Below are 26,133 nucleotides of genomic sequence, written 5' to 3' on the forward strand. Positions count from 1 at the left end.
CAATGCTGTTCTTCCTGATTGTCCCCAGTTCCACTTCAGTTCCTTGTTTGGGGAGCTGATGAATAAGCCTCAACTACTGAGAAGGGACCTCAACCAAGCCACTTTATACTGTGATAAACAGCAGGATTCAAGGGGCTATGGGAGTAAGTAGGTGGGGCTCCGAGAATCAAGCCAAAGGAAAGGATGCTGGGGTGAGCCACGAAGGGCAAGCAAGGGGAGGCTGGGGGAGGGATTGCCAGGCAAGGGGCACAGCATGTGCAAATAGTAAGGGCAAACATAGGGGACGCTCCAAAATTACCAAATACTTCAATCTGAGTCAAGTTCAGAGATCTTAATGGGAGTATCAGTAGAGACTACATTATATGAATTTCCACTTAGATATCTGTCCATACAGGTCAGTGAGCTCTTGGAGGGCATCCTCGTTTACCCTTGCATCTTTAGAGTCTAGCACAATATGTGGCACATAGTAGGCTCTCAATAAATACCTGCTGAATGTCTTAGGATTATAACCAAATTTCAGGCCATACTAGCCTATGTATGATGCCAGTTTCTCTTCATTCTTCCATGAGCTTCTGAACTATACTTCTGCCCAGCCCACTTTTCAGACCCAAATAAATAAAAGCTAAAAATATAGCCCAAGTCATGAATCATAAATGAGATGGAAAAGCAGTGACTCACAGAAGTTAATCTGCTTCCCAAGAGAGTCTTGCTGAATGTCCTTTGCTCTGAAAGGTTAGGCAAAAAGCCAGTACCACTGCTGCACAGATATAGCTAATGCAATTCCCAGGCCTTCCAGTGGGAGCCCATCTGGTATTCGGAGGCTCCCAGGAAGACGTGCCAAGGGGCAGCCGCTGGGTGCATCCCCACTGAAGGGATGGGCCCAGATGAAAATTCTAACAAGGGTGCTCAAGAATAGGATATAGAGCCCATCTGTTATCTCAAGGGCCCAATGTGTCCACCATCTTGTTGGCTATGGCATTAGCATGGCTATTTCTGTAGCCAAGGCAACATCTTTGCAGAATGGCTTAGTGAATGACCTATCCATTATGTTTTGTATCCCAGTCTAATTAAGTTGGGGATATAATCTAACCTAATAAAGACAGTGTGTGTAGAGTCTCCCCTGCCAACCCATAATCCACTTAAAGTGGAACATCTTTGAGTTTTTATTACCTTAATTCTCAGTTCTGAGTTCCTCAAAAATTTAAATTATCCACTGCACCCCCAAAATCACATAAATCTGGCTCAGCCTTGAGTACCCAGGACCTACAGCTTTTGACTGAATTCAGCACATATTAGAAGAACTCTGTATACTCACAAATGAGACCACCTGCAAGTACCACCACAAAGTAGACAAATGTGAACAGCTTAAAACTCCCTCTTCTGTCCCCCTTCCCCACTCACCAGTGTCTGCGTCCACCCCGTTTAGAGACTCAAATACTATCAATTTTTTTCCTGTTCCTATTTATCATACTAAATTCTCATCTCAGCAAAAAAAAAATGAAATATTACATGCTCATATGCATAGATAACTATTTAAAGCTACTGGAACCATACAGTTGTTTTTAGAAAAGCCAAAATGTTGGTCATCATTTGCTCTGGATGCCCCTAGTAAGAGCAGCTACATGATGGTGGTCCCGATCTCCCCAGCACCCTAAGACTTGACCTTGCCCAGTGTGTGGTCATGTCTGGAAGACCCAGTGGCCAAAACTGCACCTTCACACCATCCTCCCTCCATGTCACAGCACTGAAGCCCTGCACGAATGGCCAGTGTTCCATTCTGCTGAAACCAGGACTCACATCAGCCCATCTCCTAGATGGTGACAAACTGCTAAATGATGGCGTACTAGTGTTCAGCTTTTACAGTTCTCTGCAAAAGAAGCTGCTAACAATACGTCTTCAAAGAATCACGTTCCACACATTAATCATCTCTCTTTACACTTCTTTTCACGTGAAACAAGAGTTTTCTATAGCTCAAGCCAGTGAATTCTCAGTCTGGATAATCTAAATAAAAGAATACTAAAGTTTGAAGGAAACTAAGAGATTATTTAGTCCAACATTCAGCTTTTCATAGATGAAAAATTAAGGAATTTAGCTGATGTCACTCAGCATTTGAAAAGCAGGCCTTTAGACTTACACTCTAAAGACAGAATCAGAAATGTACAAGGGGAACCAGAAGAGTGTGATATGGCAGCAGTCAAGGGCACACAGAGCTTTCTGGGGAAAAGTTTGTTACTAGAGGCCATGGAGAGGGATAATAGTCCGAGCTGCTGGAAAACATTCCCTGGAATTGGACACCTGTTGGCTTTAACTGTTGGCCGTAGTGGAGCAACATCAGGACAGTAGTAAAAGTAGAAGCCAGACAGCAGATTTAGAAATTGATATAGAGGTGAGAAAGTGAGCTGGTGAGTATAGTGCTTTTGTTGTGGCTTTGCAAAATTTACATTTTAACAAAAGAGAAAAGATGAGCTGCGGCGGGGGGGGGGGGGGGGGGGGTGGGGGTGGGGGGGGTGGTGTTATTTTAAGTATGGAACATACTGTAGCATGCAAAATAATTGGGGATGGGGGTGGTACACATTTGCCTAGTGGCTAAGCCATTGCTTGGGATGCCTCTATGATTATCAGAGTATCTGGGATGAAGTCCTTGCTCTGTTTCCAATTCCAGCTTCCTGCTAATGTGCACGCTAGGAGGTAGAAAGTGATGCCTTAAGTACTTGAGTCCTTGCCACCCAGATGGAAGACCCGGATTGGGTTCCTGGCTCCCAACTTTAGTCTGGCCCAGCCTCAGGCCACTGTGGCATTTGGAGAATGATTCAGAGAATGGGAGCTATATCTGTGTGTCTCTCAAATTAAAAAAAAATGATAGCGAAAAAAATGGAATTGTTAAATTTATTTTATACAAAATTTTTTAAATCCATTCATAGTTTTTTCATAACATACATTTTTCATGAACTTTTTGAAGATTCCTCATATGCCTAGATTTCAAAAGGTTTTCTGCACCAAAAGAAACATTTTTCAATTCCATTTTGTACAAACTTTTTAAAGAAATCCCCTTTTACTCTTTTTTGCTTTTAAGATTTATTTATTTGAAAGGTAGAGTGACAGAGAGAGAGAAGGGACAGAGAAAGAGTGAAAGAGATATTCCATTTGCTAGTTCAGTCCCCAAATGACTGCAACGGCTAAAGCTGGACCAGGCTGAAGTCAGGAGCCAGGAAGTCCATCCAGGTCTCCACTGTGGGTGGCAGGGACCCAAGTACTTGGGCCATCCCAGCTATTTTAGCAGGTGCCTCCCAAATGCAGTATCAGGAAAACCAGATTGGAAGCAGAGTAGCTGGGACTCAAATCAACGCTGCAAAATTGGATGTGGCTGCCACAGCGGCAGCTTAACCTGATGTGCTACAATACCACTGACTCCCACCCCCATATTCTCATAACTAATCAGAACAACCCGAGGTTTGTTTAAGTGAAAATATACCGATGGCGGACAGCAGCAAGATCCTACAACTTCAGCAACCACGAGTTTCTTCAGGATTAAGTCACAGAAACAGCATGATCAGAGCTAGAAAGAAGTGACTGCTAAGTCAGTAAAAACAAAATCACTGGGCTACTAAATCCTTTCTGATGGAAGAAACGATTTGCTCCAACACATTTAACTTTTCAACAAAGTCACTTTGTCTCAGAAAGCTCTAAATAAGCTCAGACACTTGCTAAGCTGCTCACCTTCATGGGCATCAAGTTCCCAACAACTACTGACAAAAAATTGTGACTCGAACCCAAATAACGCCCTTATACTACTGAAACCGACACCTTCAGGACGCAACTCTAACAGGATCTCAGATTCAATCTGCTTGCTTTCTAACTTTAGTTCTGGAGAAAAAAAGGGTGAAAGGATCTCTATTTTCCTTTAAAGTCCATTAGTGTGAGTGGATTTTTTTTTTAAGATTTTATTTATTTATTTGAGAGGTAGAGTTACAGACAGTGAGAGGGAAAGACGGGAGCTTCTTCCAGGTCTCCCACGCGGGTGCAGGGGCCCAAGGACTTGGGCCATCCTCCACTGCTTTCCCAGGCCATAGCAGAGAGCTGGATTGGAAGAAGAGCAGCCAGGACTAGAACCGGCACCCATATGGAATGCTGGCGTCGCAGGTGGAGGATTAATCTACTGCACCATGGCGTTGGCCCCAAGTGGATTGTTAATACTGTTGGGTTTTACAGTAAGTAATGACTTTATGGAAGTATATGTCATTCAATGTAAGTAATCAAAAAGAAGGGAATACTCAAGTAAGATTTGAGAGGCCAAGAGAGGTCATTTGGTTATGAGAAACTCAGTTCAGGCTTGGGATCTTCATTGAAGTCAAGCAGCTTCATTTCTTCCCCAGCCCTGACTATACTCTGCACCTCCAACCACTGCCCTAAACACCTGTGACTAACAGCGTCCGTGAGTATAACAGGGGGAAAGAAGAAGAATGAACAGCAGCAGACGGGCTCTAAGCTAGCCTTTTCCATAATACCTAAAGAATGGCCATTCACAGCATCATTTCCTTTAACATGTGTCTCCAAGCTCCATACCAGTTCTTATTCATCCTACATAACTGCATGTTTATAACCCTTGACCAACACCTGCTCATTTCTTCCCACTCATTGCCCCCTTACTCTCCAGTACTATGGATCTGTTTTGTTTTGTTTTTTAGATACCATGTATAAGTGAGATCGTGCAGTATTTTTCTTTCTGTGCCTGGTTTATTTCACTTAACATAATGTATTCTAGTTTCATACATGTTCACAAATGACAAGATTTCCTTCTTTTTTAAGGTCAAAGAATATTTCAGTATATATACATATATGTATATATATATATATATTCCCCAATTTCTGTATCCATTAACCCACCAATGGTCACTTAAGTTGTCCTCATATCTTGGATATTCTGAATAATGTTACAACAAATGTGGGCATACAGTCACCACAACAAGATGCTGATTTGATGGGTCATAGGGAAGTTGTTTGTTTGTTTTGAGGAATCTCCATACTGTTTTCTATAATGGTTGTACCAATCCACATTGCCACCAATAGTACACAGGGTTCCCTTTTCTCCAAACCCTTGCCAACACTAGTAATCTTTTGTCAATTTGATAGTAGCCATCTCAACAGATGTGAGTAATATCTAACTGTGGTTTTGATTTGCATTTCCCTGATAACTAGTAGCGCTGAGCGCCTACTGGTTGGCCATTTGTAAGTCTTCCTTGGAAAAGTATCCATTATCCTTCTCAACATTGTAGGCCTAGAAACATCCAAGAGGCCCAGGAAGGGCCCCTGTGAAGCTCTACACAGCCATGTGCTGTGTAACACTGTGTGCTGACCTACTTCTGTCTCATCCTTCTTAAATGGTCAGCTCCTAAGAGGCCAGGGCAGAGACTGGTTTCCTACCTATGCCTTTCCTCCCTTTTTCCTTTACCCATTTCTTTCCTGCTAACAGAACTTACTATGTGCCCAGCTTAGAATCTACCATTTCCCAGATTCTCATGAAGCCAGGAACCCACTGAGATGTAAAAAGATGTCATTGGGTCAGACCTCAAAGAAGACTACTAAAGGGAGCTGACCCAGCCAGCAAGTCCTTGCCCTCACCATTTTGTCCTCCCCCTCCCCATTTCCTCCTACAAGGAAAAGAGACCTAACAGTCAGCACTCCAGTGGCCTTATTGAGTGATCCTGAACAGAAGCCATGTGTTAAGGACGGACAAACAAAAAGACAGTAGGAGTCTGAGTTATTGATGACTGTGGGACCACCTCATAGCTCTGACCTACCTATGACATGAGCAAAAAAATAAGTCTCTCTCTTGCTTAAAGTGCAGTGATTTGAGCTTTTTCTAATAACCTAATCCAAAATGATAAGGAGACATTTTAGCCTGTGCTTTGCAGGTGTCAGCCCAGGAGCCAGGGCTCCTCTGCGGGTCCCTTCCTACCAAGGAAGAGCTCTGTGAAAAGGTTTCCTACTAAGTCAGTTCAGTAGCTCTAAAACAGACTTTTCTATAAGCCAGCAAAAGTAGCAGTTTTATTTTTTAATCTTCATTATCGGAAAGGAAAGCCTTTATACATTAACAAGTTGTCTTATACCTAACAAATTCAAATGTCCTATCTCAGGGGCAGATTTTAGGCTAGTGGTTAGGATGCCCATGACCCACATCAGAGAACCTGGGTTCAGTACCCAGCTCTGATTCCTGACTCCGGCTTCCTGCTGATACAGATCTCAGGAGGCAGGGGTGACATTTCAAGTAAATGGGGCCCTGTCACCCACGTGGGAGACCTGGATTGAGTTCCTAGATCCCAGCTTTGGTCCCCTCCCAATGGTTAGAGCCATTTGGGGGGAAACCAGCAGATGAGATCTCTCTCTCTCTCTCTCTCCCTCTCTCTCCTATTGCCTTTTATTCACTCCTGAGGGCTTACCCCATCCCAAGATAGCAACATGACTGTCAGAACGAAGGCTGCACTTCTAGCAGAGGAAAAGGAGGTTGCATGCCAATAAGTATCCCCTCCTAGATATAGACATGTGTGTGTATATATATCTCCAAGAAAGTAGAAAACACATGTCACACCAACAATTATACCTGAATGCTTGTTGCAGTATTACTCATAATAGCAAAAAAGTGGAAATAGCCCAAAATTCCATCAACTACTGAGTGGATATAGAGATTGTGTTGTATCCATACAATGGAATATCACTTAGCACTAAAGACTTGAAATACTGACACATGCTACAATATCACTGAGCCTGTAGAACACTATGTTCAGTGAAAAAAGCCAGACAGAAAGACCTATATGTTGTATTATTCCATTTATAAGGAACATGTAGAAGAGGCACACACACAGAGGCAGAACATAGACTGGTGCCTGCCAGGGGCAGCAGGGAGTGACTGCCAATGACTACCGGACTTCCGGGAGTGACGAAAGTCCCCGGTGGCAACGCCGCACAATTCTGTGAATACACATCAGAGCTCCATCTCCACAGGTAACATATCCATATATTCAAGCAATGGCAGATAGGAAATATTTGGGGGAAATGCATCCGTACTGAACATATACAGACATTTTTCTTGTCATTTTCCGCAACAACTATCTACATGGATGTATGTCATGTTAGTATTAAAAGTAATCTAGGAATTAGTTTTAATACTAGGGATTATACAAAGTATAAGAGAGGATGCATAGGTTATATGCAAATATTACATCGTTTAAAATAAGGAATCTGAACACCTGTGAATTTTGTACGCACAGCATGTCCTGGAACCAACACCCACAGATAGTGTGGAAAAATTCTATATGAAAACTGCTGAACTGTTACATTTAAAGGTGAATCTTATGATGTGTGTGGATTATATCTCAATAAAGCTATTATTAAAAAAGGAATAATATATCTAAAAATAAATCAAGTATTCTACTAAAAAAAATATTTGCAGTCAATAACAACCACATACGAAGAGGAAAACAAAAGCTTATACTCTTCATTATACAAAGGTTTCCAGGTAAAATATTATAAGATTTGGAAAATTGACTTGTAAAGGGAGAAGCTCCAATTAGCTGAAACACAACGACTGCTCAGTGAGCCAGGATTTGCTCTGGTAAGCAGTGACAGCACATGTAGGTGTCTCACTCAGAAGACACAGCCCCCCAGCCCCTGAACCCTAACAGGTAGGTGATGATTCACAGTGGTTCTGCCCTTTCACTTTCTCAGAGTCGCTCCTTGTGTGTAGGCAGCATTACCTCACAAGCAGGTAAGCTACCTCACCCCCTTCTAGAAGTCAGCTGGGTGTAGCTCATAAACACACCACCCAGGAGTGCACACGCTGCACTCCCTGGAGGCTTACAGGATCAACACTCGCTCCCTGCCAGGACGGTGCCTGCCATGCCTCAGCCTTGCTCCTCCTCTCCTCGCCCCTCTTTCTCCTCTACTCCCACCTTCGCTCCTCCTTCTCTTCCTCCTCCTTTTCATAGGCAACAGCTTAGCTAGGAAAGCTGATTCTTACATTTCCTCAAGAGAGATGGAGACGTTTTCCCCACTGCGGGCCAGAACCCCTTCACTGGTTGCCTGTGGGGTTTTCAGGGCATGGCTCTTTCCTCCCTCCTTCTCTATCATCTTTCTTGCTCCCTGGGCGAGACATTCAGAACATTCCCTCCCTAGAACGTCCGTATCGTTGGACCAGGCACACTGACATGGCATCGGTTGCCTTAGCCTTCATTTTCACAGAACTTTGCAACTTATTGCTATTTCTCATAAAAGATAAGGAATTTAAGATTTGGTGTTTCAGAGGGTTTCTTTGTTTTAAAGAGAAGAGCTTTTAGCTGCTTTGGATGGGCTAACATTTTTTAGACTCGCCTTGTATTTGAAGGGGTTGAGAAGACTTGAAGCAACTTAGAGAGGTCCAAGGAGACCAGCGTTATGCAGACAGGTGTCGAGTTGGTGCCCAAGAGCTAACTACAATGGCTAAGCTGCAGGAGTCTGGGGATGGGCACAATCAGAGCGACTCAGAAAAGTTTTCATCTTTTATTTCTACCTTTCAGTGCTTTCAAGATATTTTGTTTTCAAAAACTCTATCTGACTAACTCTTCATTTGGCCAGGATAAGTATCTTTACCATAATTTCAGAACCCAAAAGAAAAAGGCTCTGACCAGCCTGTGGTCTGAAAAGAGGATTGGCTTGAAGTGTGGCCCATTCCCAGGGACACCATGCTGCCATGGCGGGTCAGCAGGCACTGCAGGCAGCTGGAGAGCAAACAGCACACCACAGAACAGCAGGCACAGTATCATCTTCACCCAGGCAACAATCACGTTTAGGGTCGGTATTGTGGCCCAGAGCCCCAAGGCCACCTGATACCAGCATCCCACATGTGCACTGGTTCTTGCTCCTGCTGCTCCACTTCTGATCCAGCTCCCTGCTAATGTACCTAGGAGAGCGGCAGAAGATGGCCCAAGTGCTTGGGCCCCTGTTACCCACCTAGGAGGCTCAAATGGAGTTCCTGGCTCCTGACTTCAGCCTGGCCCAGCCCCTGCTATGGTGGCCATTTGGGGAGTGCACCAGTGCTGGAAGATCTTTTTTTCTCCCTCTCCCTCTCTCTCTGTAACTCTACCTTTCAAATAAATAAAATAAATCTTAAATTAAAAAAACTAATGGGGGAAAACCCGAATTAAAAAAAGAAAAACAATAACAAATATGCTTCTGGATATATATATATAAGTATGAAATACTTGGGGGAAATGTCTTAAAGAATACAAAATTGTTAATCATGGCAATTACTCCCAGGGAAAGATTTCCTTCTATATTCCTTAGATTTTTCCAAAATTAGCACGTATTCCCTTTGAAAGGAAAAAAAAAACCAATAATGAAAAAATTAGGCTAAACAAAAAGAACTAGAAAAGCTATTCCTCATTGTATGCCCTCCCTTATTCTAGTCTTGACTCTTCCATTTAAAAATATTATATAAATGAGAGAGCAAGCTCATTCACCAGCGACCTGGAGATCTGAGTCCCTAGGATCATGAGGTAAATCAAAGCTGAATATATCCATTTTGTTGGATAAAGTGTATTGGTTTCAGGCAAAGAGACATGGAAAGCAAAATTTGTTTTTGTTGGGGTATATTTCTAATAGCTAATGTCATTATTCCTGAGAAAAATATTTTTTTCCATGACAACCAAAAGCTATGGAGAATTACATCTACCTTTGTAACACATTCTATTATAACGTGTTTCATGTAAGGCAACCTAGAACATGAAAAACACAACTAGGGCTACAACAGACACCCCCACTGCCCACTCAACAATTCGAAGATCCTGTATTCTGGAGGTGAAACTGAATCAGCAAGTAGAAGGGTCTCTGGAGATAGGGGTTTAAATTCAGAAACTCGTCTATGGCCTTTTCTTTATAAAGAAGCCAAAGCGCGTGAGGTTTCAGTTCCCTCTCTGCTGTCAGTGTTCTTAACCACCTGAAGACTAAATGAAGATGCCTTGGCTTTTGTTTTTCTTAATAACAGTTTGCATCTTATAAGGTGCCCTTGGAACACCATGTATCATTTCCCTTGAACAGAAACCTTTTTGAGAGTAAGTACAAGAGTATGTTATCTACTCTTCAAGGGCAAGACATTGTTGTCAAATTTAGTAGAAAAAAAGGTGAATGTGCTTACTGATTGCAACTATGCAACAAAATGTGATGACACAAGTTAGAAATGTGGATCAGGTGTTTAGACCAGTGGTTAAGACACTGGTTAGGATGCACACATCCTCCATAGGAGTGCTTAGGTTCAATATCTCCCCTCAGCTTCCTAGTAATTGTTATTTTATTAAAAAAAAAAAAATTGGCAGGGGCCGGTACTGTGGCATAGTACTCTAAGTCTCTGCCTGTGGTGTTGGCATCCCATATGGGCACTGGTTCGTGTCCCAGCTGCTCCTCTTCTGATCCAGCTCTCTGCTTATGGCCTGGGAAAGCAGTGAAGATGGCCCAAGTGCTTGAGCCCCTGCACCCACATGGGGGACTCGGAAGAAGCTCCTGGCTCCTGATCAGCTCAGTTCCAGCCATTGCAGCCACTTGAGGAGTGAACCAGTAGATGGAACACCTTCTCTCTGTCTTTCCCTCTCTCTGTCTGTAACACTACATCTCAAATAAATAAATAATCTTTAAAAAATTTTTTTGAAAGGCAGACAGAGATCAGCCACCTACTCCTTTACCCTCCAAAATGCCTGCAACACCCAAGGTCTGGACCTGGACAACAGAATACCATTTGGGTCTCCCATGTGGGCAGCGAAGACTCAAGTACTTGAATACAATCACCTGCTGCTTCGTAGGGTGAGCACCAGCCGTAAACTGTATCAGATGCAGAGCTGAGACTCAAACCCAAAGATCCCAAATATGGGATGCAGGCTCCTTCCTAAGCAGCAATTTAACTTCTGTGCCAAATACCCACCCCCTTGCTAATTTAGACCTTAAAGATGCAGCCATGAAGTCCCAAGTAAAGGGGTTCCTGCCACCCATTTGTGTGACCTACATTGAGTTTCTGGTTCCCAGCTTTGGCCCAGCCCAGTCCCTGCCATTGTAGTCACTTGGGGAGTAAACCAGAAGATGTAAGTACCCTTTCTCCCCCGCCTCCCCTGCCACCTCTTTTAAGTAAGTAATTCTTAAAATACACATGTTCAAAAATTGGAAATATATTGTGAGACCTATCAACAAACCTCCTTGTTGAATTATTAACACACAATACTACAACATTACTTTGTTGATTGATCTCCACTTGACCAACTTGTTGCAGCCAGCAGGCCACTGGTGTGTCCACACCATCCGCTGCGACTATTTGAATTGTAATGTGGGCCTACCAAGAATCTTGAGGTGCCTGCACCATAGGTGTATATAGCAGTTATAGTTACTAATGAAATAACAATTTCAATAGATGTTAAAGTGTGGATTTTTAAAAAAGTAGTCATTCCTTCCTTGGAAATGAAGTCAAAACACTGGAAAGACTTCGCAAAGGTAGGCTGCTTTTAAAAATCATATTAAATTAGAGGTAAGACTATGATAAAAGACATGTTAAAAAATGAAACTTAAGGGTGGGTGTTTTGCTTAGCAGTTAAAACACAGGTTAAGGGGCCAGCATTGTGGCCTAGCAGGTTAAGCAGCAACCTCAGATGCCAGCATCCTATATGGGAACCAGTTCAAGTCCCGGCTGTTCCACTTCTAACCCAGCTCCCTGCTAATGGCCTGGGAAAGCAGCAGAAGATGGCCCGAGTGTTTAAACCCCTGTCACCTATATGGGAGACCTGAAATAAGATCCTGGCTCCCAGCTTCAGCCTGGCCCAGTCCCAGCCGTTGTGGCCATCTGGGAAATGAACCAACTGATGGAAGATCTCTCTCTCTCTCTGTTTCACCCATTCTTTCTGTTAACTCTGACTTCCAAATAAATAAATAAATAAATAAATCTACAAAATCACAGGTTAAGAAATTGCATCCCATGTCAAAGTGCCTAGGTTTGAGCCCCAGCTCTGGATCTCAATTCTAGCACCCTGCTAATGCAGATCCTGGGAGGTGAGTTCCCAACTCCCAGCACTGTGGGCATTTGAAGAGTGAACTACTGGATGGAATCCTTTCTTTCTGACCATTTCTTTTAAATGAAACTGTTCAGCACTCAGACTGCTTTGAAGATATCTCTAAGGGCTCTTCCTACTCTAAAGAAACTGAAAGGAGCAATGTAGAAGGGGCACAGAAGAGACAGTGGTAGAATTAATGCAAGAATGAGGAAAGAGGGTACGAAGCACTGTTTGTACAAAATTCAGGGAAAGGACCTTGACCTAACAACACAAAAGCACATTCATACAAATTGAACTTAAGCATCAAAAGTATACTTGTACAACACAAGTATGTAACAGTTTTTAAAGATTTATTTATTTACTTATTTGAAAGGCCGAGTGACAAAGAGAAAGGAGAGGGGCAGAAAAAGATCTTCCATCTTCTGGTTCATTTCCTATATTCCTGCAACAACCATGGCTAGGACAGGCCAAAGCCAAAAGCCAGGAACTCCACCTGGGTCTCCCTCATGGGTGGCAGGGACCCAAGTACTTGAGCAATTATCTGCTGCCTCCCAGGCACAGGAAGGTGCAGGAAGCTAGACCAGAATCGTTAGGAGTCAGTGCCCTTAAGCCTCTGCCTAAGGCACCAGCAACCCATATGGGCAACGGTTTGAGTCCTGGCTGCTCCACATCTGATCCAGCTCCCTGCTAATGGCCTGGTAAAGCAGTGGAAGAGTGTCCATGCGTTAGGGCCCCTGCACCCACGTTGGAGACCCAGAAGAAGCTCCTGGCTCCTGGCTTCAGATCGGCACAGCTTTGGCCCTTGTGGCCATTTGGGGAGTAAACCAATGGATGGAAGACCTCTCTGTCTCTCCTTCTATGTGTAACTCTGCCTCTCAAATTAATAAATAAATCCTTAAAAAGAATCATGGAGTAGTAGGAACTTGATACTATGCACTCTGATATCGGATGCAGACGTCCCACACAGCAGCTTAACCTACGGCAGCATCATGTCCCCCTCAGTGTGTAGCATTTCAATTTTCCTTTTGCAATGACAAGTTTCAACAGTGTCAGAGAAGAGGCCTTGTAGTGTGTAACATTAAGAAATACTCCAAGCTTTACCATGCTTAAAAATCACCTAAAATCTCTCTGTGTTAATGGGACAGTGGTCAGATAACAGGGCCCAGCTGCTGGCTTGACCCAAAAAGCTTGACCCAGGCTGGATGTCCGCCCAGCTCTGCCTGTTGCTGGTCACCTCCCCCTTAACCAGAGGACTCTGCCATTGTAACCTTTCAGGAATGGACTCTCTCATGTTCCTTTCCAGCAGCTCCTCTCCTGTGGTTTCCCCCACCTCCCCTAGGAAATCTACCTGAAAACCTCAGCTTGGTGGATTGACCTCAACACTCTCCCTTGGCTCTCTCCATCAAATCACTCCTCCGTAATCTCTCTACCTCATTCCCTCCATCAGCACCCTAATATAGATACTTCTCACCTTGGCAATTACTGTAATCGCCTCTCACGGGCTTCCTCACTTCCAGTCTGTCCCTTCTGTAGCCCTAGCAACAGTTCATCATATATTACCTCTACTATCCTACCTATACCACATGCACTGTCCAAAAAAAGTCAAATTACTTACTGGTCCCCAAGCATACCCTCCACTCTCCCACCTCCATGCTCCTGTGCCTGCCGCCTCTTGGCCCAGAATGTTCACCCTGCACTTCTGCCTATGGAAACTCTACCCATTCCTCAAGACTAAGATGTCTCGTCTTTCTTAAAGTCTTCTTCAATCACTCCAGCTGGAAGTGTCCCCTTTCTTCCCTGAACTCTCATAAGCGCTTTACTTGTGTCACTGTGGCATTATTTATTATAGATTGCCCTATATTAATTTATGTGGATGCCTTTATTATTTTCTACTGTAACCTCTTTATGAAAGAATTATGATTTAGCCCCATCACAGAGTAAAAAGAGCACATCAGATGACCTATTAGTCCTTGTTCCGCTGCTGCTGAGTCCTGTGACCTTGATAGCTTAACTCACCATGAAACAGAATTTTGCAGTGCAATCTATCTGTTGTGTTCTGAGCACAGGGCTTAAGGAACTGGGCTGAGAGATGGGGGGTGGGGACAATGCCTTTCAAGGACCTAGAATTGGCACTAAGTTTTTAAAGAAATTGAGTTTGAATTATGCATTTCACTACTGCCCAAGATATGATTCCTATAAATTATTATCTGATTACATTGAGGGGAATGCAATTCCTGTAATGGGCCCACAGAGCACACAGGCTTTTTCTTCATGTCTCTTGCTTTCTGATACATTTTTCCTCCTAACTAGAGGAAGTTTCCAACACCAAAACAGGCTCTGTACTTAAAATTTACTTGTAAGGACTGTTGATATCTTTACTCAATATATACTAAACTGATCTTCTGTATATAAAGAGAATTGAAAATGAATCTTGATGTGAATGGAAAGGGAGATGGAGCGGGAGAGGGGAGGGGGAGGGTTGCGGGTGGGAGGGAAGTTGGTGGGGGGGAAGGCAATGTAATCCATATGCTGTACTTTGGAAATGTATGTTCATTAAATAAATGTTAAAAAAAATTTACTTGTAAGTTCGTCATTAAGACCCTGCATGCATTTCCCCATAGAAATGAGGGTACCACGAATGGCAGGATACCATGATTGCAGCACCAACCCACCTGTAAACATCATTTCTCCCAGAGTGCACCTGTGCTTATGTGGACACACTTGCCACAGAAGTGAGTCACAGTGACACTTAGCCCACTCCCGTTCCCATTGCTCGAGATGCTAAACACTGAATGTTTCTTCAGTGAAGAATGGGGTAGTAAACTATAATCTGTAGAAAATCTACGGATTTAAAAGAAAAAAATAAAGATGAAAACTTGAGAAAATTAGAACTGAGGTTAAATACTGAGGTTAAATTTATAGGAATTACTGATGAGTTGTGTGTCCCTCCATTCAATATTACTGCCTAATCCATAAGCTCACTGCTCAAGGATTCTTAGCCTCAACCCTATAGATGGGCTGAGCCTCATAAATCTTTACTATGGGCCTGTCCTGTACCAAGTGGGATGTTTGGCCGTATCCCTGGTCCCTAGCCATTAACACTAAGTAGGACTGCCACAGTGATGACAACCAAGAATGTCCCCACGCATTGTCAAATGTCCCTTGGATGGCAATATCATCTCTAATTGAGAAGCACCACACTAAGGTCCCCAAACTTTCTGTACATCAGTATCACATAGGGAGCTTCTTTTGGGTCCCAGTCTCAGATATTCTGGTCCAGTAAGTCCAGGGTGGGGGCTGGGAACCTACATAGTTAACAAGTATTTTTAACTGACACAGGTGTTTCTCAGCAAACTTTGGGAAGTACTACCATGAAGAACTCATGATGCAAATACACATCTTTGCAAACTGCAAATGCTTTTCTCTCTGCTGCACTGAGGGAATAGACAGCTGCCCAGTGGTAGGTAACTTGAGAGAGGAAGGCGGGCTTTCCCTGGTGAGCACCACAAAGAAAGACTGAGGGAAGAAAGTTCCACCATGGTGACACTGCTGTCCAGGAGAAAGGACACCAAAATAATGTGGTCAAACACCGAAATCGAAGATAATGTATCCTAATTTTTTTTTTGTTCCAAAGCATCTTTAGAAATTTACTCTCCTTTCATCTGGGAACTGCTATGAGAAAAGCTCTGAGCTAAGCTTCCCACGTGTTTTCTCACTATCCTCTCTCTAACCGTATGAGCAAGCTTATCAAGTTGTAGCAGTATTTCTCTGGGAAAATGCATTGCCCCAAAAAACTGATGAACAAACTAACTTTTGGTCCACAGCCTCTTCACAAAACAGGGACAGCTAGTACTAGTCCTGGAGTTCTGCTGCTATTAGAAGCTCTTCGCAAAACTGTTAGGATGGGAAAAGGCTCTTTGATTGAGAAGGCAGGCTCGCTCTCTCTCTCTCGGGTTTCATCCAGCCCCTAAAACACTTTCTTTGCATCAAAGAGAGAATTCTCAGAATGTCTGCCCAAGAAGAAGACAATCTCAATTTCTCTCTCAGGTAGTCTAAGTTGGAAAATTACAGACAAAGAGGTTAGGAACTCCTTCACCTGCTTGCACATGAGGGCAGACAGGGCCAGCCACCTTAAGGACCAAACAGGTAATGTGAGTGACACTGGGTGGGAGCGGTGCAGAGCAACCTTGACTCAACAGCTGTGTGCATTACTTAGATCACTTTGCTGGTGGTAAGACTGGTTTTGGGATCCAGGGTTGGTTCATTCTCACCCATGTGATGTCACAGTATTGGCTTTACAAGTGAAAGGAAGCCATCCAAAGAAATGACCCCAATGGGTTGTGGAAGATGAATGAAATGGGGACCAGTCCGTGCGTGCTGTATAAGTCCTGGTCCAACATGGACACACTGCCATCACAGGAAGTTCCTTAAACAAAAGGGTGAAATTGGCAAAACCAATGCTCTTTGCACTGTTACCATTTGGACAAGGTTTGAGGGTCCCTCAAAGATTCATGGGCTGGAAGCTTAGTCCCCAGAGTGTCAGTCTTGAGGAGCCATAGAACCTTCAGATAATTGCCATTGGCAGTGCGCCCTTCAAAGGCCCTAATGAAGCTCTTCCAGGACCTGGATTACTTCTTCCTAGAATGGTTGCTATAAAAGAGCAAACCTGACCCCTGAATCTCTCTGCTCCTCATGATATCCCTCTCTCTCCCACACACTTCCACCATGCTGCCATCTGCCATAATGTGGCACCCAAGGAGCCCCTCATTGGAGGCCAAACACATGAGGCTGCCCAATCTAGACCTTTCAGTCTCCAAAACTGTAAGCTAAATGAACATCTTGTCTTTTTACAATTCCCAGCATCAGGGATTTTGATATAGCAACAGGAAGCAGACTAAGAAATTTCCTGACCATTCTTCCATGTTCTCTTCTTCTTTCCCACTGCCATTTTGAGACACTTTTTCATTTTTTCTTTTTTAAGATTTATTTATTTATTTGGAAGTCAGAGTTACACACAGAGAGAAGGAGACATAGACATAGACATCTGCTGATTCACTCCCCAATTGGCCGCAACAGCCAGAGCTATGCCGATCTGAAGCCAGGAGCCAGGAGCTTCCTCCAGGTCTCCTATGTGGGTGCAGGGGCCCAAGGACTTGAGCCATCTTCTACTGCTTTTCCAGGCCATAGCAGAGAGCTGGATCAGAAGAGCAGCAGCCGGGGCTCGAACCCGCAACCATATAGGAATGCTGGCACTGCAAGCAGAGGCTTTACCCACTATGCCACAGCGCTGGCCACAAGAGACAATTTTTCTATTAGCACATTCTGGGGCAGATATTTGTCCTAGCAGTTAAGATGCTGGTTAAGAGACTGATATTTGGCATGGCAGTGAAAAGCCACATAGGATGCCCATATCTCATGACAGAGTGCCTAGGTAAGCCCCAGTTCTACTTCTGATCCTGCTATTGTGCACCTTGGGAGGCAGCAAATGGATGACTCAAGTACTTAGGTCCCTGCCACCCACATGGGAGACCCACAGCTCTGGGCTCCTTGCTTCAGCCTAGCCCAGACCTAGCTTTTGCAGGCATTTAGGAGTGAACCAGTGGATATAAAATCTCTCTCTCTCTCTTTCCATGCCTTTCAAATAAATGAAAATAAATTAATACTTTTTTTTTAAAAAAAAGACACTGATGTATATGGAAGGGGAGAGGGAGCGGGAGAGGGGAGGGTTGTGGGTGGGAGGGAAGTTATGGGAGGGGGAAGCCATTGTAATCCATAAGCTGTACACTGGAAATTTATATTCATTAAATAAAAGTTTAAAATTAAAAAAAAAAAAGACACTGGTTAAGACACCTGTGACCACATCAAAATACCTGAGTTCAATAGCCAGTTCTGACTCCTGACCCTGGAAGGCAGCAATGATGGCTCAACTAATTGGATTCCTGCCATCCATGTAGGAGACCTGGACTGAGTTCCCAACTCCCAGGTTTAGTCAAGGTCATGGGCATTTGGGAAGTGAACCAGCTGTGTCTTTTTGTTTCCTTCTGCCTCTCAAATACATCAATAAAAACAAGTAAGTAATTTTATTTTGAAAAAACACATGCAGTGTGTTAATCAAGTAGAGACATGCCATACAGCATGCTTAGTTTGGGGAGTAAGAAAAGACAAATCAAGCTGGGAGTAGAAAATAGAGTGCTGTACACAGAATTGGGGGTTCCTGTTGGGCTCCATCACCAAGGGAAAGTGTACTTTGGAGAGAGTCATTCCATGTCTCTGAACCAGTTTCCCCAACTATAAAATGAAGGGTTTGGACTCAATGAACTCTAAGACCATAATATATATAAATATATATTTGAGTATTTGAGAGAGAGAGAGAGATCTCCCATCTACTAGTTCACTCCTCAAATGCCTGCAACAGCCAGAGATGGGCCAGGCCAAAAGTGGGACCTGGAAACTCAATCTAGGTTTCCCATGTTGGTGGCATCACCCAACCACTCGAGCCATTACCTGTTGCCTTCCAAAGTGCTCATTAGCAGGAAACTAGAATTGGGAGCAGAGCTGGGACTTGAACCCAGGTACTCTGAAATAGAATGCCTGTTTCTTAATCAGCTTTTTTTTTTTCCTAAAGCCCCGAATAGTCTCCCTCTGACCCTTTTCTTTTTTCTTTTGACAGGCAGAGTTAGACAGTGAGAGAGAGAGACAGAGAGAAAGGTCTTCCTTCCATTGGTTCACCCCCAAAATGGCCACTACGGCCAGCGTGCTGCACCAATCAGAAGCCAGGAGCCAGGTGCTTCCTCCTGGTCTCCCATGTGGGTGTAGGGCCCAAGCACTTGGGCCATCCTCCACTGCCTTCCTGGGCCACAGCAGAGAGCTGGACTGGAAGAGGAGAAACTGGGACAGAACCCAGCGCCCCAACCGGGACTAGAACCACAGGCAGAGGATTAGCCAAGTGAGCCATGGTGCCAGCCCTAATCAGCTTCTTAACTGCTATGCTACATTCACCCCTCTAAGATTTACTCTTGCAGTTAATGCTCTAGTGTCCAGGGTTGTGGAAGGACTGGACACGACAAGGGAAACATGAAGGTCTTAAGAGAATGACAGGAGAACAAGTCAAGCCTGTTGGGATTTTCCTGAATTGTAGCAAAACCACTTCCAAACCTACTTCAAGAAAAAACTGTAGCACCCTCAATGCCCAGTTGTCCGCTTGAATTATTTCCTCCTACACGTGCTTACCTCCCTCTGAATCACGAGTAACTTAGAAAAGAGGGAAACAGCAGAAACAACAAGCCATCTCCTTTGGCTGGGGGTACTTGGGCCACAGCACCTCTCAAGGGCTTCCCAGAGTTACAAATCACCCTCTTTGGAGTTTATGATTGCCAGACTCCATGTGTGCTGTGCCATTTTCTCTTAGCATTTTTGTCCAGAGAGAACAGAGTAGGGTTAAATTCCTGCTGCTCTTGCAGTCCTCATGTTGGACACCAAACCCCAGCTGAGCCATGCGGGCCAGACCACAGGGGCGACGCCATGTTCCCCAGAATTCAAGTCATTACCAGTCACCTCTTCCAACCCTGGAGTGTTCCCAACCAGGTGGCCCCTCAGCCCCCTAGAGTCCTATCCTTGCATGTTGGCTGACTCCTCCCACACCACTTCTCTAAAATTTACCACTTTCACCTATGCCAGTATAACACTGCTCCTTCTGCCTTAATGGTGATGCCAGCACAGCCTTAGAAAGAGGCTGTTAAGTTGAAAGCTAGTACATCCCTGAAAATATTCTTTCTCCTCTCTGTCGACATGAAGGTGGTAGAAATTATTTCCTCTAGAAACTCTTTGTACCCAAAAGAGATCCGAACAGTAAGACTACAGACAGGCTGGAAAGGGGACCTGGAGTCTCAGGATCGTAGACAGTACTTAGTTCAAAGAGCTGAAGTGACTCACTCAAGGTCCCACAGCTGATGAGCATCAGAGCCAGGTCTCCTAACTCCTAGATCTGTTGTCTCCTGTGGGAAAGATATTCTAGGTAGGGGGTGGACATCTGAGCATTTAGGAACTAAACCAGTGACTGGAAAATCAATCTCTCTCTCTCCCTCTCTCCCTTCCCCATCCTCTCTTTTTTCTCTCCCTCTCTCCCTACCTCTTTTCTTTTTTTTTTTTTAAGATATTTATTTATTTGAACACAGAGCTACAGAGAGAAAGGGAGAGACAGAGAGACAGGCAGACAGACAGAAAGGTCTTCCATCTACCATGTCACTCCTCAAATGGCTGCAACGGCCAGGACTAGGCCAGGCTGAAGCCATAAGCCATGAGCTTCTTCCAAGTCTCCCAACATGGACGCAGGGTTTCAAATGCTTGGGCCATACTCTGCTGCTTTCCCAAGTGCATTAGCAAGGAGCTGGATTGGAAGTGGAGCAGTCAGGACTTAAACCGACACCCATATGGGATGCCAGCATTGCAGGTGTGGCTTGACCAGCTACACCACATTGCCGGTCCCCCCCACTCACCTCTTAAATTACAAAAGGAAAAGATACCCTAGGCAGACATAACCCTGTGGTAGTGTGCACTATATATATATCTAGACAACAGAAATTGACAATACTAGTTTACTGGCTCAATAGTAAGATCAAACATGGGAAGATGGATTTTAAAAGAATACTCTGAGATTTGTAAAAGCAAAGCAAAGTTTTCAATACAAATTTATATTTGCACGCAAAGCTGAAGAGACCAATACCCAAGATTGCCTGTGTGAGCAAACACACTGCAATAAATGTTCTTGGGGACCATTATGGATTGAATTATGCCTCCCAAAAATATATTAAAGCTTTACCCCTAAAATCTGTGAATGTGATCTTATTTGGAAATCAGTAGGGTCTTCACAGATGTCATCAAGTTGAGATGAAGTCAAACAGAATTAGGGTGGGCCATTATCCAATGACCGACATTCTTGTCAGAAGAGAGAAATTTAGCCATGAACATACTAGCAGAATGCTCCATGAAGACAGGCAGAGCCTGGAGAGATGCACCTACAAGCCCCGAATCACCAAGACCTGCTGGCAACCTCCAGAAGCTAGACACAAGGAAGGAAGGATTCCTCCTCTGGAGTCTGAGAGAGAGCCTGGTTCTTCCGATACCTTGATTTTGGACTTCTAGACTCAGAAACTATGACAGAATTTCTGCTGTGGTAGGCAACCCAACCTGTGGCCTAGGAAACTAATACCGTCTAGGAAGACGGTTGGGCTGGGTTGGGCTCAAGTGAGGAGACTGAAATGATGGAAATGAAGCCATCAGGCCAAGTCTGTGTGCTAGTGCATAATAAGGCTGTCCTGTGCGGTGTGGTCCTAATGGCCTTGCTCCATCACGAACTTCCAAGACAACTCATCTTGCTCAGTGGCAGTGAGAGGGCAGGAAGCAGAGGGGCACAGGAGACAAACCCAGATGGGAACCCCAGCCTGCAGTTGCCCAGGTCTTAGGGTCTCTACAGTTCCTTCAGACGGCTGTTGTGAGGACCACCGGGACTATCTGTCAAAGCTGTCACGGTTAGCTTATGTGCCTCTGCTTTATTTAACCTTTGAAGCAAGCTGGAGGTCAGGAATGGAAACCCATGACCTCAGCACCTCCCACCCCTACGGAGAAAGGGTTCTGGAGTCAAGCCATGCTGCTGCTGGGAGGGACCTCCAAGACCAAGAGGCCCACGCTCTTATTGTAGAGGGGTGTGTACTCCTCATGTCTGTTTTTCACACTCCACACAGACTGTGTTGGGTACCTGGGAGACCTTTGAGTGAATGTCTGTTGGTAGAATAAATGAACTGGGAAGACCTCATCAAGAAATGAGAGTTAGTCTTATGGTGGAAACAAGTCACCAACTGTGGTGGAATGAGAAGGCCATCAACTGCAACAACCAAGTGCTGTTAATTAATGGACTTCATCCACCTCCCTCACTACTTTGCCCAGACCAGGGTCTGGATGTTTCATTGCTGGCTCAGTATCTCTCTAAGAATGGCCTGCTAGGCCTGCTAGGCCAAGAGACTATCAAGGTTCCAAGTCTGAGCTTGAATGAAAGTTACTCAAAAATGGGTGCATGAGATTCATAAAATGTCTTCCAACTATATTATTAATTATCTGTCATAAGACCAGAAGAGATGTTTTTCAAAAGGATATTTAATCTGAAGTCAACACTAATATAAGACAGAAAATATAGTCCTTACTGCAATCAATTGACAAACTGCAAAAATAGCCCAAAGAATAGCTGTAATGCCATTTTTTACCCAGAAAGAATACCTTACTCACCCACCCAAGCACTGTCTTTTTCACATGCCCTATACTATTGCTCTCCACAGCACCTGAAATATTACGTTTATTCGTTTATTAAATTAGGACCTATATCTACTTACTACAGTGTTGGTTTCACAAGGGCTCAGATGTTCTGTTTTGTCCACTGATGCTCGGTGCCTAGAACAATTTCTGCTATGTAACTGGCTCAAAAAACATATTTGTTCAATAAATGAATGAATAAGCTAGTAAGTTTGGGCAGGGAGGGGCAGCCATGTGCTATGAAGGAGGTAGAATGTTGCCTACAACACTTACAGAACTACACCCATGAGCCATTAAGAACACCAACACTTGTCTGCTCAGAATCCATCACCACCAAGCGACCTTTGATTTAAACCCTCTCCCGTGGGGATCACAATTTTGCTTTACTTGGTACATTTTCCATTGAAAACTAATAGGCTGGTGTTTGACTTTTTTTTTTTTTTTAATTTGTTTCACATTTTGGAAGAATTCTGAGGAACAGAATGTTAACCAGCATGGAAACTGTGGCTACAAATGGTAGAAAGGAGAGTTCAGTGTTAGACCTAACTCAGCTTTTGACCCCCTATATGACTTCCAAAAAACACCTCTCTGGAATTCCGTTTCCTCAAGAGCGGCATTGAACTTCATGACTTTTGACTCCCTTCCATGTTTCAAAGTAAGGATTCTGTACAAATTAGTAAAGCAAGCTTTTCATGTATTTTTGACTACGTAGGACAGGTGATTAACTGGCATCACACATCGCAGCTATCAGTAATATTGTGTGGGTCATTCAGGTCAGGGGGTCAGCACTTTTCCTGGGGTCAGTTATTACTGCTATGAAAAGACAGATGATGTCCTCATTAAAAATCCAAAAGGCCAGCAGAGGCACTTCCCAGAGAAAATGGAGCTCACACAGCAAAGCTCTTCCCATTTAAAAGCGTGGAGGTGTGTGGGTGCAGCAAGACAGCAGGAGGTACGCAAGGGAAGGGGAGGCAGGCAGAGGGTGGTGGGTATGGAGGGAGGGGCACAGAGCACAGGTTCACAGAGTGCTGCTTTTCCCACGAGGGCCTGGCTCACGCGTGAGCCTGACAACCGAGAACGTGTCCATCAAAGTGTTTCCATTATGAGCCACATCACCACGGAGAGGCCCGCGCATGGCCTTCCTGGGAGGTTTTAGTTAAGCCATTTGTCAGGGCTGGCCCCAGGCCTGCTCTTTTCAGCAACTCTTCCAGCCTTCCTGACTTGACCTGCCTTGAAATCCTATTTGGGGCGCAGGGATTGGGCTAGCTCTCAACTTTCCAAATCAGACTTCTCATCTCCGTGATACTCTTACGCCACGGCTTACCTACATATGAGCACCACTTAGCTACCATTATCATCAAAACGTAAATGTCAAAAGCAACCTTAGCACGAGTCCTAACAATTACTTCCTAACTCCTGTGTCTATCATTGGCATCACTAACGTCACGCTAGGTCTTAAATTTGGAACTGATCTTTCATTCTTCACTGCCCTTCATCAAAAACCATCCAGAACCTCCAGAAACAATACCAAGTCATCAGTGTACCCACTGGCGGGAAGACTACCACCAGCAGCTTTCTCTAGTCTCTTCTTTGTATTAGGATCTGCAATTTACCTTGTCAGCCACCCAGAGTCATTGAGGCTTCTCACAGTCTCTTGAATGTATCTCCTCCTCTCCACCTTAATCCACATTCTTAACCCCTCACACCTAAACCCCCGAAGTATCTTTCTCACTGGACTCTAAATCTCGCTGACTTTTCCCCGCTTCAACGCATGCCAAATACATCAGGGCTGATTTTCGTAAAATGACTCTCACCTAGTCCTGGTTTGCCTACAGACCTAGGAGTGTTCTTCTTGACCCATCAGAGCCTTGGTCAAATCACCCCTCCTCTCCAGGCTACCCAGGACCTGCATTTGTCTTTATTCAATTCACCCTTGTGTGAGCACAGAGCATGCGCTAGCCCCTCTCCTGATCGCACACTACTCTCAGGTGCTACCCTTCCACTCCCATCAAGCCCAGCCTATGCTGTGATCCCCTGTAGCCAAAACAGAGACTTTACGCCTATTCCAGCCTGCCAGGAATCTCCTCCCTCCTGCCAATCTAGATCTGGTATTTCTTCCAGATTCCACCTTCCCCGGAAGGTTTTCCATGTGAATGAATTCCAGACTGCAACAACCTTTCCCTTTTCCTTAATTCCCTCAGCATTCTCACACTTGCTATCTGTTGATAAGCATTGTTCTCTTATTGTTTTCACATGCATTCATTGGTCTCTCCAGGTGAAACTCCAGCTCCACAGGACAGGAGCCAGATCTTCATTTACCCAGATCTGGATGGGGCAAAGATAAATATGAAGCCAGTAAGACCTGGATTTTGCACACAGGCCATGCGTGGACAAGGCCTACTTGCTGCAGCGTAGGTGACAAACCTGCATCAAAGGGCTGAGGGAGCTCCTGCACCCGGTCAGAGTCTCAGCCAGGTTTTGATAAGTGTTTATTGAATGCTGAATTACCTTTTCTCCCCTTTTTTAAACAATGCAAACCCCTTCCACCCCATGTGTTCCTCCAGCACAGAAACCTCTGCTCTAGTCATGCAAAACCTGACAGTGTAACCCCCCAGGAATCAATCACTGTAATCAGATTTGAACTCCTTGATTCTTCTCAGCTGGCCTGCTAGGTCTGGTGGCGACCAGAAGGCACCATCCCAGCTGCGTCTCCCAGAAGTCGCCCCTACACCTGGCAACTAAGTACCAGTTAGCACCAGTCCTTGCCCATTGAACCAGAGGCTAACTCCAGGAAGAACCAGATCTTTGTAGGGACTTTTGTAAACCCAGCCCCCTTGCCCCTTGGTCTAGGTGCACAATGTCTGGTCCAACCCTAGGACATCCAGGTAATAATGTTCAGCCTCTTGCAGAAGTCAGGAGGGATGCCTGCCCCCTTCCCCGGGAGTTCTTAGAGGCAAACCACTTACCCTCACGCAGTAGTTCATGCCCATCCCCAACAGGTGCTGCAGGTACTGCTTGTCCTGCCTGGGCCTGGGGGCTGGCTCTCCAGGGCCGGGAAGCGGGCAAGCATCGGGAGTTAAGGCGGTCGCCCTGTGCCCCACCAGGTCCGGCTGCTGTGGCGGTGCAGACCCGGCCCTACTTAGACTGGTTTCGGGGGAAGCGGGGCTGCTGGGAGCCGGGTCCTGGCTTTCCTGGAGCTTCAGCCGGGGCACCTCTTTGGTACCCAGGCAAAAGTTTTTCAGACTCAGCAAAGTGGCTGGGTTGGCCAGCTTCATGCTCGCCATGCGAGGGATCAAGGTGCACAGCGGGGTGGGGCTCTCCTGGGACGGCAAGGTGGCATCTTCCGCAGGCAGGTGGGGTGTCAGGGCGGGGTAGGGAGGCTGCGGCGAGCCTTTGTTCCCTACCGAGCCTCCGGGGCTGCCTTCGTCCAAAGACGTGATGGACTCGTTCCGAAAGCGGCTGTACTTGGCCCTGTGCAGCATGCCGGGGTGCCCGAAGAGTCCTACACACAGCACGAGTCCTGCCGGGCAGTCCTGGCCGCGTTCTCGCATAGCCTTGGCAGTGCTGACACACGATACTGTTGCATAAACCGCCGCGTCGTCTGGCAGATGAACCGCACCGACCCCCAGCGCCCAACGCCCCGCGCAACGAGCGGCGGCCGCCTCTCCAACTCGGCTCTCGCCTGCCCGGGCACCCGGCCCCGCGAGAGGGACAGCCAGCCCGGGGCGTGAAGACGCCTGCCCGGCTCCGATCCCAGTCCCTCCCTGGCCCAGGC

At 45.1% G+C, this 26,133-nt stretch overlaps 1 protein-coding gene across 1 annotated transcript in view; it reads right to left on the reverse strand.

Moving 5' to 3' along the window:
* SHC4 (SHC adaptor protein 4) overlaps window positions 1-25,921 on the reverse strand; it is a 139,227-nt gene extending 113,306 nt beyond the window's left edge. The window contains exon 1 of the mRNA XM_062204767.1: window positions 25,325-25,921. Coding sequence (XP_062060751.1) covers window positions 25,325-25,909 — 585 coding nt within the window. The 5' untranslated portion in view covers window positions 25,910-25,921. The remainder of the gene's footprint in view (window positions 1-25,324) is intronic.
* Between the last annotated feature and the right edge of the window lie 212 nt (window positions 25,922-26,133).

This window comes from Lepus europaeus, chromosome 11 (assembly GCF_033115175.1).
Source record: "Lepus europaeus isolate LE1 chromosome 11, mLepTim1.pri, whole genome shotgun sequence".
Lineage (NCBI taxonomy): Eukaryota > Metazoa > Chordata > Mammalia > Lagomorpha > Leporidae > Lepus > Lepus europaeus.